Genomic DNA, 13,258 nt, shown 5'->3' with positions numbered 1-13,258 from the left:
GTCCTGGTTAGCTGCTCGTGTGCACGTCTGTTACACATAAACCTCTGCCTGGAATCCCATTAAACAAAGCACATCATCGTCAATGTTTTACTGAACATGCTTTTTAACCCTCTGCTGTCTTCACACATGCCTTGTTCATGCTGTCTCTGTCACTCATTGCTCATGTATGACTGTTGCACCCTTTAACCTGGAATGTGCTTTCTCAGAAGAGTGCCTTTGCTGTGTGAGTGACACCACCACTGCATGTGACAAGGCGAGAGTGCCAAGACATTGCTATCAGGTTATGAACCCACACCAAGCCTGAAGAGCTGGCCTGCAGGAAGAGCATAATGGCTTCAATTTGACCGCTACAGGTATGGTAGTAATGTAATCTAACATCTAATATCATGTCTGTAAAGTGTCAATTACAGTACATTCATACAGTTGTGAATATTGTGGTGATTCACCTTTTATTGTGAGCCTTTCGGGTCATAATCCAGATTTGGGTTTAGACCTCTTTCAGTCCAATCATACACACGGTGGATAGTCTCCATCATTAAAATGCTTGAAAATCCTTTGCAAACAGGTTCTTATGCAGTCCATGGAGCTCCATTATTATTATGAGTTATGCATTTTCCATCAACGGAAAAGGGAATTGAGCTTAATCCTGTCATGCATCAAAAATCTAATCTGCTTGCACTGACTGTGGTCCAAAGAAATAACGAACATCTTGCAATGGTAAATTTTTATTTACTGCTCCAAACAGGTGTAAACACTGTTGTGTTAATTGGTAAAGATGTCAAAGAACACAATTGTTTCTGCTTAAATAAAGATAGTTTAACAGATCAGTGTTAAATCTACTAACTAAAAAATTCATATATATTAGTCATATTTTCCTGACATACCTGGGAATTCTTATATCTGAATATCCACAAAAGCGTATAGTCCAGATGATTGATATTCTACGGTGACCGGTGTTTTATGCTCAGTTGATCGCAGATTCATGAGCGGCGTACGTGGTGTTCATAAATAAAGACGCCGTTCAGAAAAAGATCAATCCTACCCTCTGGACTTTGGTCCTGCAGTCACACGTGCAGTCAGTTGAAGAAGAGCTGCCCCAAATCTTCAAATAACAAGATATGTGTGATGAGAAATGCTTTGCTAAAGGCAATGCTTCATAATGAATATGTTTGTGATGCATAGCTCACCGATGAAAGAAAATGGAAACAAGCAGTGGCTCCTCTAAATGCAGTACGGTGATTTGTCACTATAGTTTATTACTGTGGTTGGATGACTTCCAATTGTGACTAATCTGTTTTAAAACAAAATGACCCTGTAATACTTGATTGTGTAATTACTGTACTATTACTTCATATAAGCATTTATCAGACAACAGTTTGTGGCAGAAAACCTGAGGCTGAACAATAGGCTACAGTATCTTGAGTCTTGGTGAGCTGAGAAGCCTTTTCAGTTTGAAAACAATCAAAATGCTTGCAGTTTGTGTCGTCAGCTGGAGCAACACTAAATCCCCCCCCACCCCCCGATGCAAAATAATAAATCCTCTCTAGTCACGGTTTGCACGTGCCAGATTCCCTAAGAACAAATTACAAATGAAACACAATTATTACAAATTAATTTCTTTATCTGCGAAAGCTGGTGAATGTTGTAGAAACAGGGATGGGGAGTGCACTAGAATATCATATCAAGTAAAAGTACTGTGGAACTCAATTAAAATTCCCTCTATGAAAATGTACTCTGGTAAAAGTAGGAAGTCGGTCAGTTAAAATGTACAGAGTAAACATTACTGCATTACAGTTTCAAAAAGGCTGATATGACGTCTTTCTTTTGTTCCTTTCTCACACAGTTTATCGGGCTTGAAACTTACAATATTTGAAATGTAAAATACTTGAAGGTCCAGAGAGAGTAGTATTTAGTGGTATCTAGCTGTGAGGCGTAGAATACTCCTCACCTCACCGCTCCCTTCCAGATATGTAGGAGAACCTACTGTGGCCTCAAAACTCGTGAAAATGCAAAAGGCCCTCTCTGTAGTGACTAGTTTGTCTGTTCTGGGCTACTGTAGAAGGATGACAGAGCAACATGGCAGACTGGAAGAGGACCCACTCATGCTGCTAGCTATAAAGAGCTCATTCTAAGGTTATTTTTGGGTGATTTTCTACTTAATTATAATATAATTATATATGTATAGATATCTACATAATTATTAATTTCTGTCATATACTGACTAAATCTGAGAGACTGGTCCTTTAAAATTAAAGTGAAGTTAAAATCATAGATTTAGTAGCCAACAAAACAACTTTGTTACAGTAATGGGAGTAACTGTAATTCATCATATTCACTCCTGGGCATAAATGATACTTAATATTCATGTGTTTCACCGGAGACATCTGAGTGTTGCAGAAACCAGCACAGACCAACATGGACTCTGCAGTGAAGGCTCAGAGGGTGAAGCCAGCTGTGGCAACAGCAACAGCCCCTGATGGCGGCTACTCCTGGTTCATCCTGCTCTCCTGCTTCCTGGTCTTTGGCCTAACGTTCGGGGTTATTAAGGCCTTTGGTGTATTCTATGTGGAGATACACCAGTACTTTGAAACCACAGCAACAGGAACATCTTGGATTACCTCTATTGCAGTGGCCACCATTCACATTGTAGGTAATTATCAAAATCTTTTTCCTCTTTAAAACCATTGTGTTTATAAAAAAGAATATATACTGTAGAACATCAGCACGTGATTTATACCCTTGGTGTATACTGTGTTTCGTGAGTTTCATATTCATATCTTTCAAAATCCCTCCTGTCTTTTTGACCTTGAGGTCAAACACAGCGTTCCTGAGGTTTTGACCACCAGGTGGCTCTCTCCTACATCTTAAAAAACTGTTCAACCCTGTGCTTAAATGCACTGCTTTAATCACATATAAATCTAATAAGAAAATATAATGAGATTGCTTTTTGATATCCATGACATTATGTGGGTAAATTCAATTATTATCTACTGCGAATGTGGGCTTACCCGGCCAGTGAGAGGCACCGGGAGTGCTTCAGTAACTCTTAAACCTATTTATGTCTTCTATTGAACTTAAAGACAACTTGAAGACAAAAAGACAACAACAAATAATGACAGTAATGGATGCATGTCCTGTGTGTCCCACTGCAGCTCCTGTAGCGTCTGCTCTGAGTGCTCGCTACAGCCATCGCTCTGTAGTGATCATGGGAGGACTGATATGCACCATAGGAGTTGCACTTGGGTCTTTTGCTCGTAACCTGATTGAACTCTACTTAACCGTGGGGTTTCTAAATGGTGAGTGGTTTGGAGCAAATGAATGCATACAACACAAACTGACAAAATATGACATTCACTGGTCTCCTTTGCTGCAGGTTTTGGCTATGCATTGACATGGACCCCCACAGTGACCATGCTGGGCTTGTACTTTGAGAAGAGGCGGCCAGTGGCAAACGCTTTGGCCAGTGCTGGAGAGTGCATCTTTACTTTTATCCTCACACCTCTGTTCCAGCTTTTGATTGACAGCTTCTCCTGGAGGGGTGGTTTGTTAATCCTGGGGGGCCTGCAGCTTAACTTGTGTGTTTGCGGGATGCTGCTCAGGCCCCTAAAAGCCACCAGAGACATGACTTGTGAGGTTGAAGAAGAGGAGGGCGGCTTGTGCCTGGAATTGCTACCAAAGAACGACTTAGAGCAGAGCAAACCAAGCTGCTCAGAGGCGGGGGAGACGAGCGCATCTGAGGGGTCTGATCAGAGGACCATCAAAGCATGTCTTGAGGACCCTGAAGAGATACATAAGTCGACCGTGGATGTACAAGACTTGAGCGACAGGACTAAGAGGCATGAACTAAGGGCCAAAATTCTTCGCTACGTAGATTATACCCTCATCAGCAACGCTCGATTCATGGTCTACTCGATGTTTGGCGTGTTTGCTGCACTGGGTTTCTTTGCCCCAGCTCTCTTCCTCGTTCCATATGCTCGCAGTAAGGGGATTGAGGAGTACCAGGCAGCTGCACTCATGTCCATCTCTGCAGTGTTGGACCTATTTGGAAGGGTGTTCTTTGGCTGGGTGGCAAACTTGAGACTGTTGCAGACAGTACGTTCAGTTTAACAGTTAGCCACAGCATCTTGAACCATTTTGAAAAGCTTGGTAATTTTGGAGTGTATTTACTTTCACCTTGTATGTTGGGCCTACACTAGTTATAAATCTACAGCCATCAGCTAATTATTTTAGCTTAGTATCAAGACTGGAATTGGGGGAAACAGCTAACCTGGCTCTGAAAAGGGTAGAAAATAAAACCTTTCTCATGGAGTTGTGTTGGATTAGGCCTGTGGTTCCTGGCCGTGAACACTAACTTCTGCCGGCTCCACTGGTTAACTGTTAACCTCATAGTGACAACAAAGCTCAAGGAAACAGGAGGCAGATTTTTAGGCAGAGCCAGGCTAGCTGTCCCCCCCTCCTCCATTATTTAGGGTCTGATCTCAATCCAATGTCCTGCCTGAAAGTGTGAATGGGTGTGGAGACCAACAGCTGATGAACACTCGTATCCTGTGTCTGCGCTCCTTCCAGGTGCAGCAGCTGACAGCTTCAGTGACTCTGCTGGGTACTGTGTTACTCCTCTGCCCACTGGCCTCGTCATTCCCAGAGCTGGTTGCTTTCAGTGCAGCTTATGGCCTGGTGTATGGTGCCACAGTCGCCACCCACATCACTGTGCTGGCTGAGGTTGTGGGCGTCCACAGGCTCGGAAGCGCTCTGGGATTCTTCATGCTCATACGCAGTAGTGGAGGCCTGCTTGGACCACCCATTGCTGGTGAGTGAGACAGATGCTGCGATAGTCAAATGCAAGCCGTGTACTAACTGTGCATAGCAAAAAGAAATGGATTTGGGGTTGTTGCTGTAAAATTCCCTGTGATCTGCTCCGCTGTGCTAACTGGCTGCCAGCTAGAAGTAAACAAGGAGCTGAACAGAGTAAAAAAGAATAGAATAGAATAGAATTGCATTTAATGTACCATATGTTAACATTGCTGTTGGAAAAAACTCAAATCATTGGCTCAAGGTTACAGTGTCATTTTCCTGGGCCTTATCTTCCAACACATTTAATCTCACACAGCGACGTACTTACACACTGTTCAGCGTTGTAACTACGGCCCAGTGAGCCTATTCAACCAAACTGAGATTTTTATTCCTTCTTGACGTGCAGCACCACCCTTCCATTAATCATAAATTTTGTTGATGGACCATCCCATTGGAGCCAAGGATTTTATGCTCAGAGAGCAACTGTGGAAAAAATTACAATATCATGATACTTTATGGTTGTGTTAATTTCATGGCTGATCGCTTCCTAAAGGTTCTTTTTTCCCCTTTAAATGGAGTTTTTTCCCCATTGACCTTCCACATGAAATATTATTGACGTCTTCCAGTGCAAAACACCATATTTTGCATGAAATTCATCCTTCCTCTTTCAGTATAAAAATTCTTCTTGCCTTGTTTTTTCTTCGTATTTAGTAAGGAAAATCAATAAAGCATGATGACTCACCTCCTTATCGGCGCAGCCAACAATAAGTGTACATATGCATAACCGTTCCTCCAATATGCTTTTAAATACACTTTAAAAACATGTGAAATAAACAAATAAACAGATGATTTGCTCACTTTTGGCTCAGCACCTGGCCTCTTTGGTTTAGATGTGTGCGCATATTCCTATATAAAGCCTCCTGAATGTGCCACCTACTTTGACAATCTGTTTGCAGTTATTTTCATTACCTACTCTATTGTGAAAAATAAAATAAAAAAAATGGTTAGCTATTAAACTGCATTGCACATGTTCCTGGCGTTCACACCCAGTAGAATGCAATCTTGTTTTCCTGTGCTGTAAACCTGCACATACTGCAGCCCCCCCACCCCACCCCACCCCACCCACAGCACTGCCCAACAAACACTGGGCATTTGAACCTGATTACTGAGGTTATGCCCCAGTTTCACACACAACTCTAAACAATAGCAGTAAATACAGCCTGAAAAACACCCAACTTGGCACCCAGACACAGCAGCCACTGCCAGAAACTGCCTCGCCTCTGAACACAGCCAGCAGTAAATCAGCTGGGGAAACCTCTCCAACGGAGTGGAAAAATAACACATTCACATAATTGTGGTTTGGATTCATTTGATGGTATTTATGGATTTCCAAGAAGGCTGTTCATGCAACAAAAACAGGGAATGAGAGTGATTTGAGTTGTTAAAGTGAGACAGGCTGCTATATTCTTTTACTCTGCAGGAAGGCTAGAAAACACGCTTTTCACACCCCGGATCAGCCCTTATTCTCCTCATTTTCCTTTTAATATCTTTATTAGTCGTGTTTAACAAGTTCCTGAAAACATAATTGGAATTAAAGCAATACCATCACATGTAAATGTTAAATCTAACATAACGCTAAAGGCTGAAACTGACCCCAAGTCAAGTTAAGAGCTAATTAAAGGGAAGGCAGTGTCCTATTTATAACTTAACATGGTCCCTCTGACACAGAGGCTATTTCTAACTTATTTACTCCGCTGTTCAGTACTTTGAGCACTTTGAAGACCGGAGCATGGATGGATGCTGAGGATTCATCAAAGCATTCTAATCATGTTTCCTTCACGGGAGGACATCACTGGCATGAAATTAATCCTCATGCAATCCTGTCTTCCTTACCTCTGCTTCAGTCTTTTCTTACTATCTGTCATTAAGTGAAGCCAAAATGATTCCATAATCATGATGTCGCTGTGTTCTGGAATTGCTGTTGCCATTTGACTGAAAAAAATATCGCTGTGTCAAAGCTGCAAATCACTCCAATGCACTTTTCCCTTTAGGATTCTTCATAGACAAGATGAGTGATTATGGAACAGGTTTCCTCATGGCGGGAGTGGCTCTCATCGTCTCTGCGATGTTCCTGCTCCTCCTCCATCAGATGAACCGCAGGGGTCAGGGCTCAGCCACCAAGAAGCAAGATATGCATGCGGACAAAAGCGTCAGAGCAGAAGCCAAAGAGCAGGACGTGACATGAGTGAAGGAAAAATTACTTTTGTGGCTGATAGACAAGTTTAAAAAGAGGTCACAGTAAAAAAAAAAAAAAAAAAAAGGAAAATATAGAAACGTGAAGCAGTGTTTTATAATAAGACTGAAGCAGTGTTTCTCTTATGGGGGAAATGTCAAGACAGTTGCATTCAGAGGAAGAAAAGAAATTGTCATGTGAAGAATCACATCTGCAGGATCAACTGGGCCTTTTAGAATCAACTGATGTTTGTCTGTAGGTGATTATGTGCATGGTTTGTAGTCAGTATCTCTGTCTGTCACACAGAGACAGTGTCTGTTAGCAACTTTGAAATTAATGAATCTTTTAGACCAGGGGTGGGGGACGTCTGACACAGGAGGCAATCCATAAATACAAAAAAAGGAACTCAGAAATACAATTAAGCAATTCATTTTTTTTCTGCAATAAAAGAAAAGAACGTAAAACAGTAGATTAACATGTCTTTCTGGGTGGTCCCTTCCAGCTGTATGCCTGTCTGGGTCATGGTCAGGATGAACGAAACATGTTCATAGTGGTCAGCAATGGCATGCATCATGGCAAATGTCAACAAAACATGCTATGATGAAAAAGGCCAATGTGAAGCATCATTACAGCTTGTGGAGTTTGGATGCCCAACAAGCAGCTCTCACAAGACCACATTCTGACAATGGCAAGTGCAACTGGAAAGAGGAAACACTTTGCATTTTCCTACTAGGTGTCTGACAACCTACAACATGAAATCATTGAGCTGCAAAGCATCAGCGAGCTCAAAGCTGTGTACAACAACCTCCCTCTGCTGGAGTTCTACAGACTGTATGTACCATTTTCTCATTCTGAGGAGACATGCATGTTAGGGAAAAACTATTATTGTGAGCAGCTTTTTTCAAAACTGACCATAAAGATTTAGCTCTGTTCAAGACTGACTGAGTCAAAAATGGAAAACCAGCTGAGTAGCATCATCATCAGAATCAGAATCAGAATTCCTTTATTGATCCCCGAGGGGAAAATGTTTTTGTTGCAGGTGCTCCATACAAGAATGAAATTAGAAAGGAAAGAAAATATAAATATATATATAAAAAACAAATATAAAAAACTATACTGAGAATTATATATATATATATATATATATATATATATATATATATATATATATATATATATATATATATATATATATATATATATATATATATATATATATTTGGAAATATGTATCAATATTGTAATATAAGTCCAAGGGCCATTCAGAGTGAGGAGTTGTACAGTCTGATGGCCACAGGCAGGAATGGTTTCCTGTGGCGTTCAGTCCTGAGTTTTGGTGGGATGAGTCTCTCACTGAACGTACTCCTGTGCCTGACCAGCACATCATGAAGTGGGTGTGAGATGTTGTCCAAGATAGTCTGTAGCTCAGTCACCATCCTCCTCTCTGACACCACCGTCAGAGAGTCACACTCCATCCCCACAATGTCACTGGCCTTGCAGAGGGTTTGTTGAGTGTTGGCGTCCGCCATCCTCAGCCTGCTGCCCCAGCATGCATCAGCATAGAGAATAGCACTACCACCACAGACTCACAGAAGATCCTCAGCATAGTCCGGCAGATGTTGAAGGACCTCAATCGCCTCAGAAAATAGAGACGACTCTGGCCCTTCCTGTAGAGAGCGTCAGTGTCTTTGCCCAGCCCAGTTTATTGTCAGTATGTATCCCCAGTGGAGGGGAAGGTAATCCTCCACAATGTCCACACTGACCCCCTGGATGGAAACAGGGGTCACCGGTGCCTTGGTTCTCCTCAGGTCCACTACCAGTTCCTTAGTTTTTGCCACATTTAGTTGCAGATGGTTCTGCTCACACCATGTGACAAAGTTGTCCACAGCAGCTCTGTACTCATCCTCACCGCCCTCACTGATACATCCAACTATCACAGAGTCATCGGAAAACTTCTGAAGGTGGCAGGTCTCTGTGCATCATCACTGTCTGACCTCAGACACCTCACCAAAGACAAGCAGTCCCAGCCATTGCATTTGAAGGTAGTGTGTTATGTGTTTGATAATTTAGTAAGGAGTATAAACTTAAAGGATTTTCTAAAAATTGCCCTTGATAGAAAAATGGTTCCCCACTCCTGGTTTAGGCAGCCCCAGTTTGCAGCTGATCTGTCCTGTGTATTATCACAGGGCAAGCACTGAGAGGGAAAGAAAGCAAGAGCTTACTGAAAGCAATATGTGATCAGTCGTTTGCCGTAAACGATTTGCATTTGCTAATTTTATTTCTAATGTGCATATTGGTTGCTCAAGCTGTGCAAATGAATGTTCTATTAAGATATTAAATGTTTAAATTGGGGTACATAAAGTCTTTCTGCTGTTCTTGCTGTTCTTCCTGCTGTTTCAGGATATTGTTTTTCAGTTAAGTCAACTGTAATAATGCAGGGTTTTTTTTTTAAACATGACACATTAGATTCAGCCCTCCTACCTACAGTGCAGTCCTTTGTACAGTCCATGAAAAGTTTATATTGACATTATATAGGTATGATATATCATTATATATATTATTGAACTCACTTTCTGAATGTTCTAAACTAAAATATGGTCCAAAGAAGAAAACCGCACATACTGTATAGTTATGTCACTTAGGTGCAAAGAATGTCTGGAACACGACTATCATGAGACTGCAAAGTGAAAATGTGACTATGGCTCCCTCCAGTGAGGAGCTACTGATATTGCAGTTGCAACCTTCACTGAAGTCAGATAATCCAAACATTACACTGCAGGGAAGATTGGAGAATTTAGAAAGCAGACCAAACAACTAAATTAGATCAAATTGCATCAGTTTTTGGTCCAGTACTTAAACTGAAAGCAGTATCCTTTGATGCTGAGAGTAAAAAGTATAATATATGAAGTACGTTCCCATTAAATTACAAGCAGGTTTTAAAAAATTTGTGCAGTGTTTAATTACAGTGCTGAAAGAACAAAACAAGCTCTAAATGGTTCAGTGAAGTAGATGTGATCCTGATGCAGCCTGAGAGCCAGTGAGAAAAGCTATTCTTCATTTTCGTCCCCGGCTGCAGAATGTTTGGTATGTGCAACCATCAAGAAAGCTAACTTTCATAAGCCCGAGGCAACGAGAGGCACCCGATAAACATCTTCAACCTGGTATAATTCAGCTGTAACAGCCATAAATAAACACATCGCTCTGCATAAATCTGCAATAACAAACTGCAAACCAAGATTTACAAACAGTGGCCCACGCTGGAAGCCCCTCCCCGGCTAACAGACACAAGCTACACACACACACTCATAGACATGTACACACAGCAAAGGAAAGAGACTGCAGAAAAGAAAGCTTGCCACAACAAGAGAGCTGGTCACAAAGTACCACAAGCCTTTGATCAGCCAGACAGGAACAAAGACATAATCCATGTTTCATCGAAACTCTACATGAAAAGCAAACACAACCTCACTCAAACACACACACACACACACGCACATACACACAGTATGTCATGGTTGACTGGCAAGAGAGTCAAGAGGCCACCTATTATCAGGGAAAGGAAGACCGTCAGCTCAAACTGAGATCAGAGGATTTCCGATCCTGTAAACCTAAAATCTACTGCTGCTTGATACGCGAGGAAGTTTGGTCTTTTAACTGCATCTCAGCCGGCCTGAAATCACTAAACCCTTATTAACACACTGTCTGTGCTGCACATGAAAGGAATCACATGTACGTCTGAGTGAGCACCAAACAAAACAGCCACTGTGGACCTTTACTTCAGTATATTAAGATATTTGCATTGATTGAGCTGATTCAAGAAAAAATGTCTTTAGATACAAACTATGATGAGCATGGATGTTCCCTCTTGACCTCACAGTATGTGTAGAGTATCTTGCAGAGGACAGAGTACTAAGCCTTTGAAGACAATGTAATGTCCTCTGTGACTCTGGAGGGAACTTTCCAAAGTTTGAACCCTGATGACATCACAATCTACATCATCAGGGTTCATTTTCACATTCCTATTGTTACTTTTTCTAATAGGATGCCTGATTTACAAACTGGAAATGTGGAGTTTGAAATTAGGAGGTTAGGAGGGTCCAATGAAAGATGCTATGGAGTTGCATCATGGGGAATGTAGGATATAACATATATATTGATCATAGATATTGATCCACACAAGGGTCTAAAGGTCAGGCTCTGCTGCTTTGATTTCCCCCCTTCTTTAAGACGCACACTGACGATGATCTTTGTTCATACACAGGAAGCTAGAGAACTGGTGAGACAAGCCAGCGTGCTTTAACTTCTCGCAACTAAGTGGGACTATTTCAGTCTTCACCCAGCAAATAACCCACTGCATGTGTGTGTGGGGAGAGGGTGGAGGAGCAGAGGTGATATGGGCCTGTCTGCATCTGACCCTTTCAACATCAACTCTAATAAATCAGAAAGCACAGGAAGAGCTTTGAAGTCTAACAGGACTGGCTGAAGGGCCTCCCGGTCACTTTGACCCCTCAGTGGAACCCCTGGGCTCAGGGTCGCTATAGAAACAGCTGAAATAGTTTTTCTTTTTTTCTCTTTTTTCTTCCTATTTTCTTTGCCGACCTTGCTCCCAGGGGTCATGACCAGGAATGCTGCACAGCTACCTGAGTTTAAAGAGCTCAGTGGCATGGTCGAGAGCGAAGAGAGGTGAGAAGAGGGAGAGAAAGAGGGGTGAGGAAAAGGGAGAAACTGAAACTGGGGATGGGGGGGGTGATCGCTGCATGCGAAAGAGGGGAAACCAGCTGGGAGAAAGTTGCGAGGCGGAAATATGAGGAGGGAAACTTAAAACTGAGGAGGCGCACAAGAGGGGACAGGAGCAGCAAGCAATTTCCAGTAGAAAATAAAAGGTGAGGGAGAATGAAAAGACTGGAGGGAAGCCTCTGAGCTGGCACTGCAGTCAGACTTTATGATGTTAGGAAGAGGGACAACGATACAGGAATGAAAGAGTCGTGAAGGGGAAGCAGTTGAGTGAGGCATGGCTGTAACCTCCTCACTGATGAAGAAGAGACAGACACGGTGCCGAGTAGAAATGATTAAAGCAACTACAGAGAGTTTACTTCATGAGCGTTAAAGTGATCAGACCCACACATCACGTCCACTGAAGGCAGAGGTGCACGCTGCATTGCACATGAACAGTCTCATATGGTATGCTGCTAATCTGAGATGTCATGACTTGACTGAAAAATGTTTTCCTCCGAGGTTACTTTCAAGGTTGCATTTCATAATCATTGTTTGTAGAAGGCAAAAAGATATTCCATAGCTTCAGCCTCCAAAACATGTCAGTGAATAATCTCCAGGAATGCGCAGAGATGTCTCGCATGTTGTTGTGCTGAGTGGCTCCCTCTCCAAGTTCAACAAATTGCTTCAGTTTACAAGATTTTGGCAGTTTAAGCTTTTAGTTCTTCATGTAAACACACTGTTTTTTTTATAAGATACAAGGCCCAAAAGATTTCAGATGTGACAGGCAGATGTTACAGAAGACGCTGCAGATGTTTGGTCTGTGTGAAGCCCTCTTTGTCTGTTGTCAGTCATTCTTCACAACCCTCTTTCTCCCTTTATCAACCCATCTGCATTTCTTCTGTCCCCCAGCTTTTTTTCTTCTTCCTCTTCTTCTGTTTTTCCATCAGCCGGTGCCAGCCCGCATCTCTAAACAGCTGTCCCACTTTAACTCATCAAGGCCATTGTGCTGCTATGCCTCACACTCAAAACAAGCATCACATAAAAGCACGCAGAAGCACCGATACATCATATTTTAGACGTCGCAAATATGTTTTTGAAAATATATCGATGTAAGGTGCATTATCAGATTACATCACCAGTGTAGAAACTTTTCCATTACTGGGGTGATGTATCCAGTTAAGTGGAGCGGATGGCGCCAGTAATACTCTTCTTGGCTCTTTATGGTCAGATAAATCATCCTCTTGAATCCATACTGTATGTGTATGTGTGTGTGTTTCCTGTTTAATCACATTTCTCAAACTCAAACTGTACAAACAAGAAAAAGTACAAGCCCCACAACTGACTAAAACAAGCATTAAGTCAGAGATTTATCTGCCCTCCCCTGCAGCTCAAAGTTTCTAAATGCGAGACAGTAAAACAGAGCAAAGTAGACTTTTATTGCTGTTGATATGCGACACATCCAAACAAAATTAGTTTTGAATGAACCGCATGAGTCAAAGTGCTGTAGGACTTCCCATA

General features: G+C 42.0%; 1 protein-coding gene across 1 annotated transcript; it reads left to right on the top strand.

Moving 5' to 3' along the window:
• Positions 1-227: 227 nt before the first annotated feature.
• Positions 228-7,496, top strand: LOC139337891 (monocarboxylate transporter 2). The gene is made up of 6 exons (XM_070972719.1): positions 228-353; positions 2,381-2,650; positions 3,153-3,296; positions 3,374-4,092; positions 4,567-4,807; positions 6,843-7,496. The coding sequence occupies exons 2-6, from the start codon at positions 2,416-2,418 to the stop codon at positions 7,034-7,036; spliced, it is 1,533 nt and encodes a 510-aa protein (XP_070828820.1). The 5' UTR covers positions 228-353; positions 2,381-2,415; the 3' UTR covers positions 7,037-7,496.
• Positions 7,497-13,258: the final 5,762 nt, after the last annotated feature.

This window comes from Chaetodon trifascialis, chromosome 10 (assembly GCF_039877785.1).
Source record: "Chaetodon trifascialis isolate fChaTrf1 chromosome 10, fChaTrf1.hap1, whole genome shotgun sequence".
In the NCBI taxonomy this organism is placed as follows: Eukaryota; Metazoa; Chordata; class Actinopteri; order Chaetodontiformes; family Chaetodontidae; genus Chaetodon; species Chaetodon trifascialis.
Note: the sequence above shows the minus strand (reverse complement) of the source record. Positions and strands in the feature narration are given on the sequence as shown.

Coding starts and splice junctions, on each gene's coding strand:
- LOC139337891 (XM_070972719.1), top strand. CDS start 2,416: ATGGACTCTGCAGTGAAGGCTCAGAGGGTGAAGCCAGCTGTGGCAACA. Junction 2,651..3,152: donor GGCCACCATTCACATTGTAG/GTAATTATCAAA, acceptor GTCCCACTGCAG/CTCCTGTAGCGTCTGCTCTG. Junction 3,297..3,373: donor AACCGTGGGGTTTCTAAATG/GTGAGTGGTTTG, acceptor CCTTTGCTGCAG/GTTTTGGCTATGCATTGACA.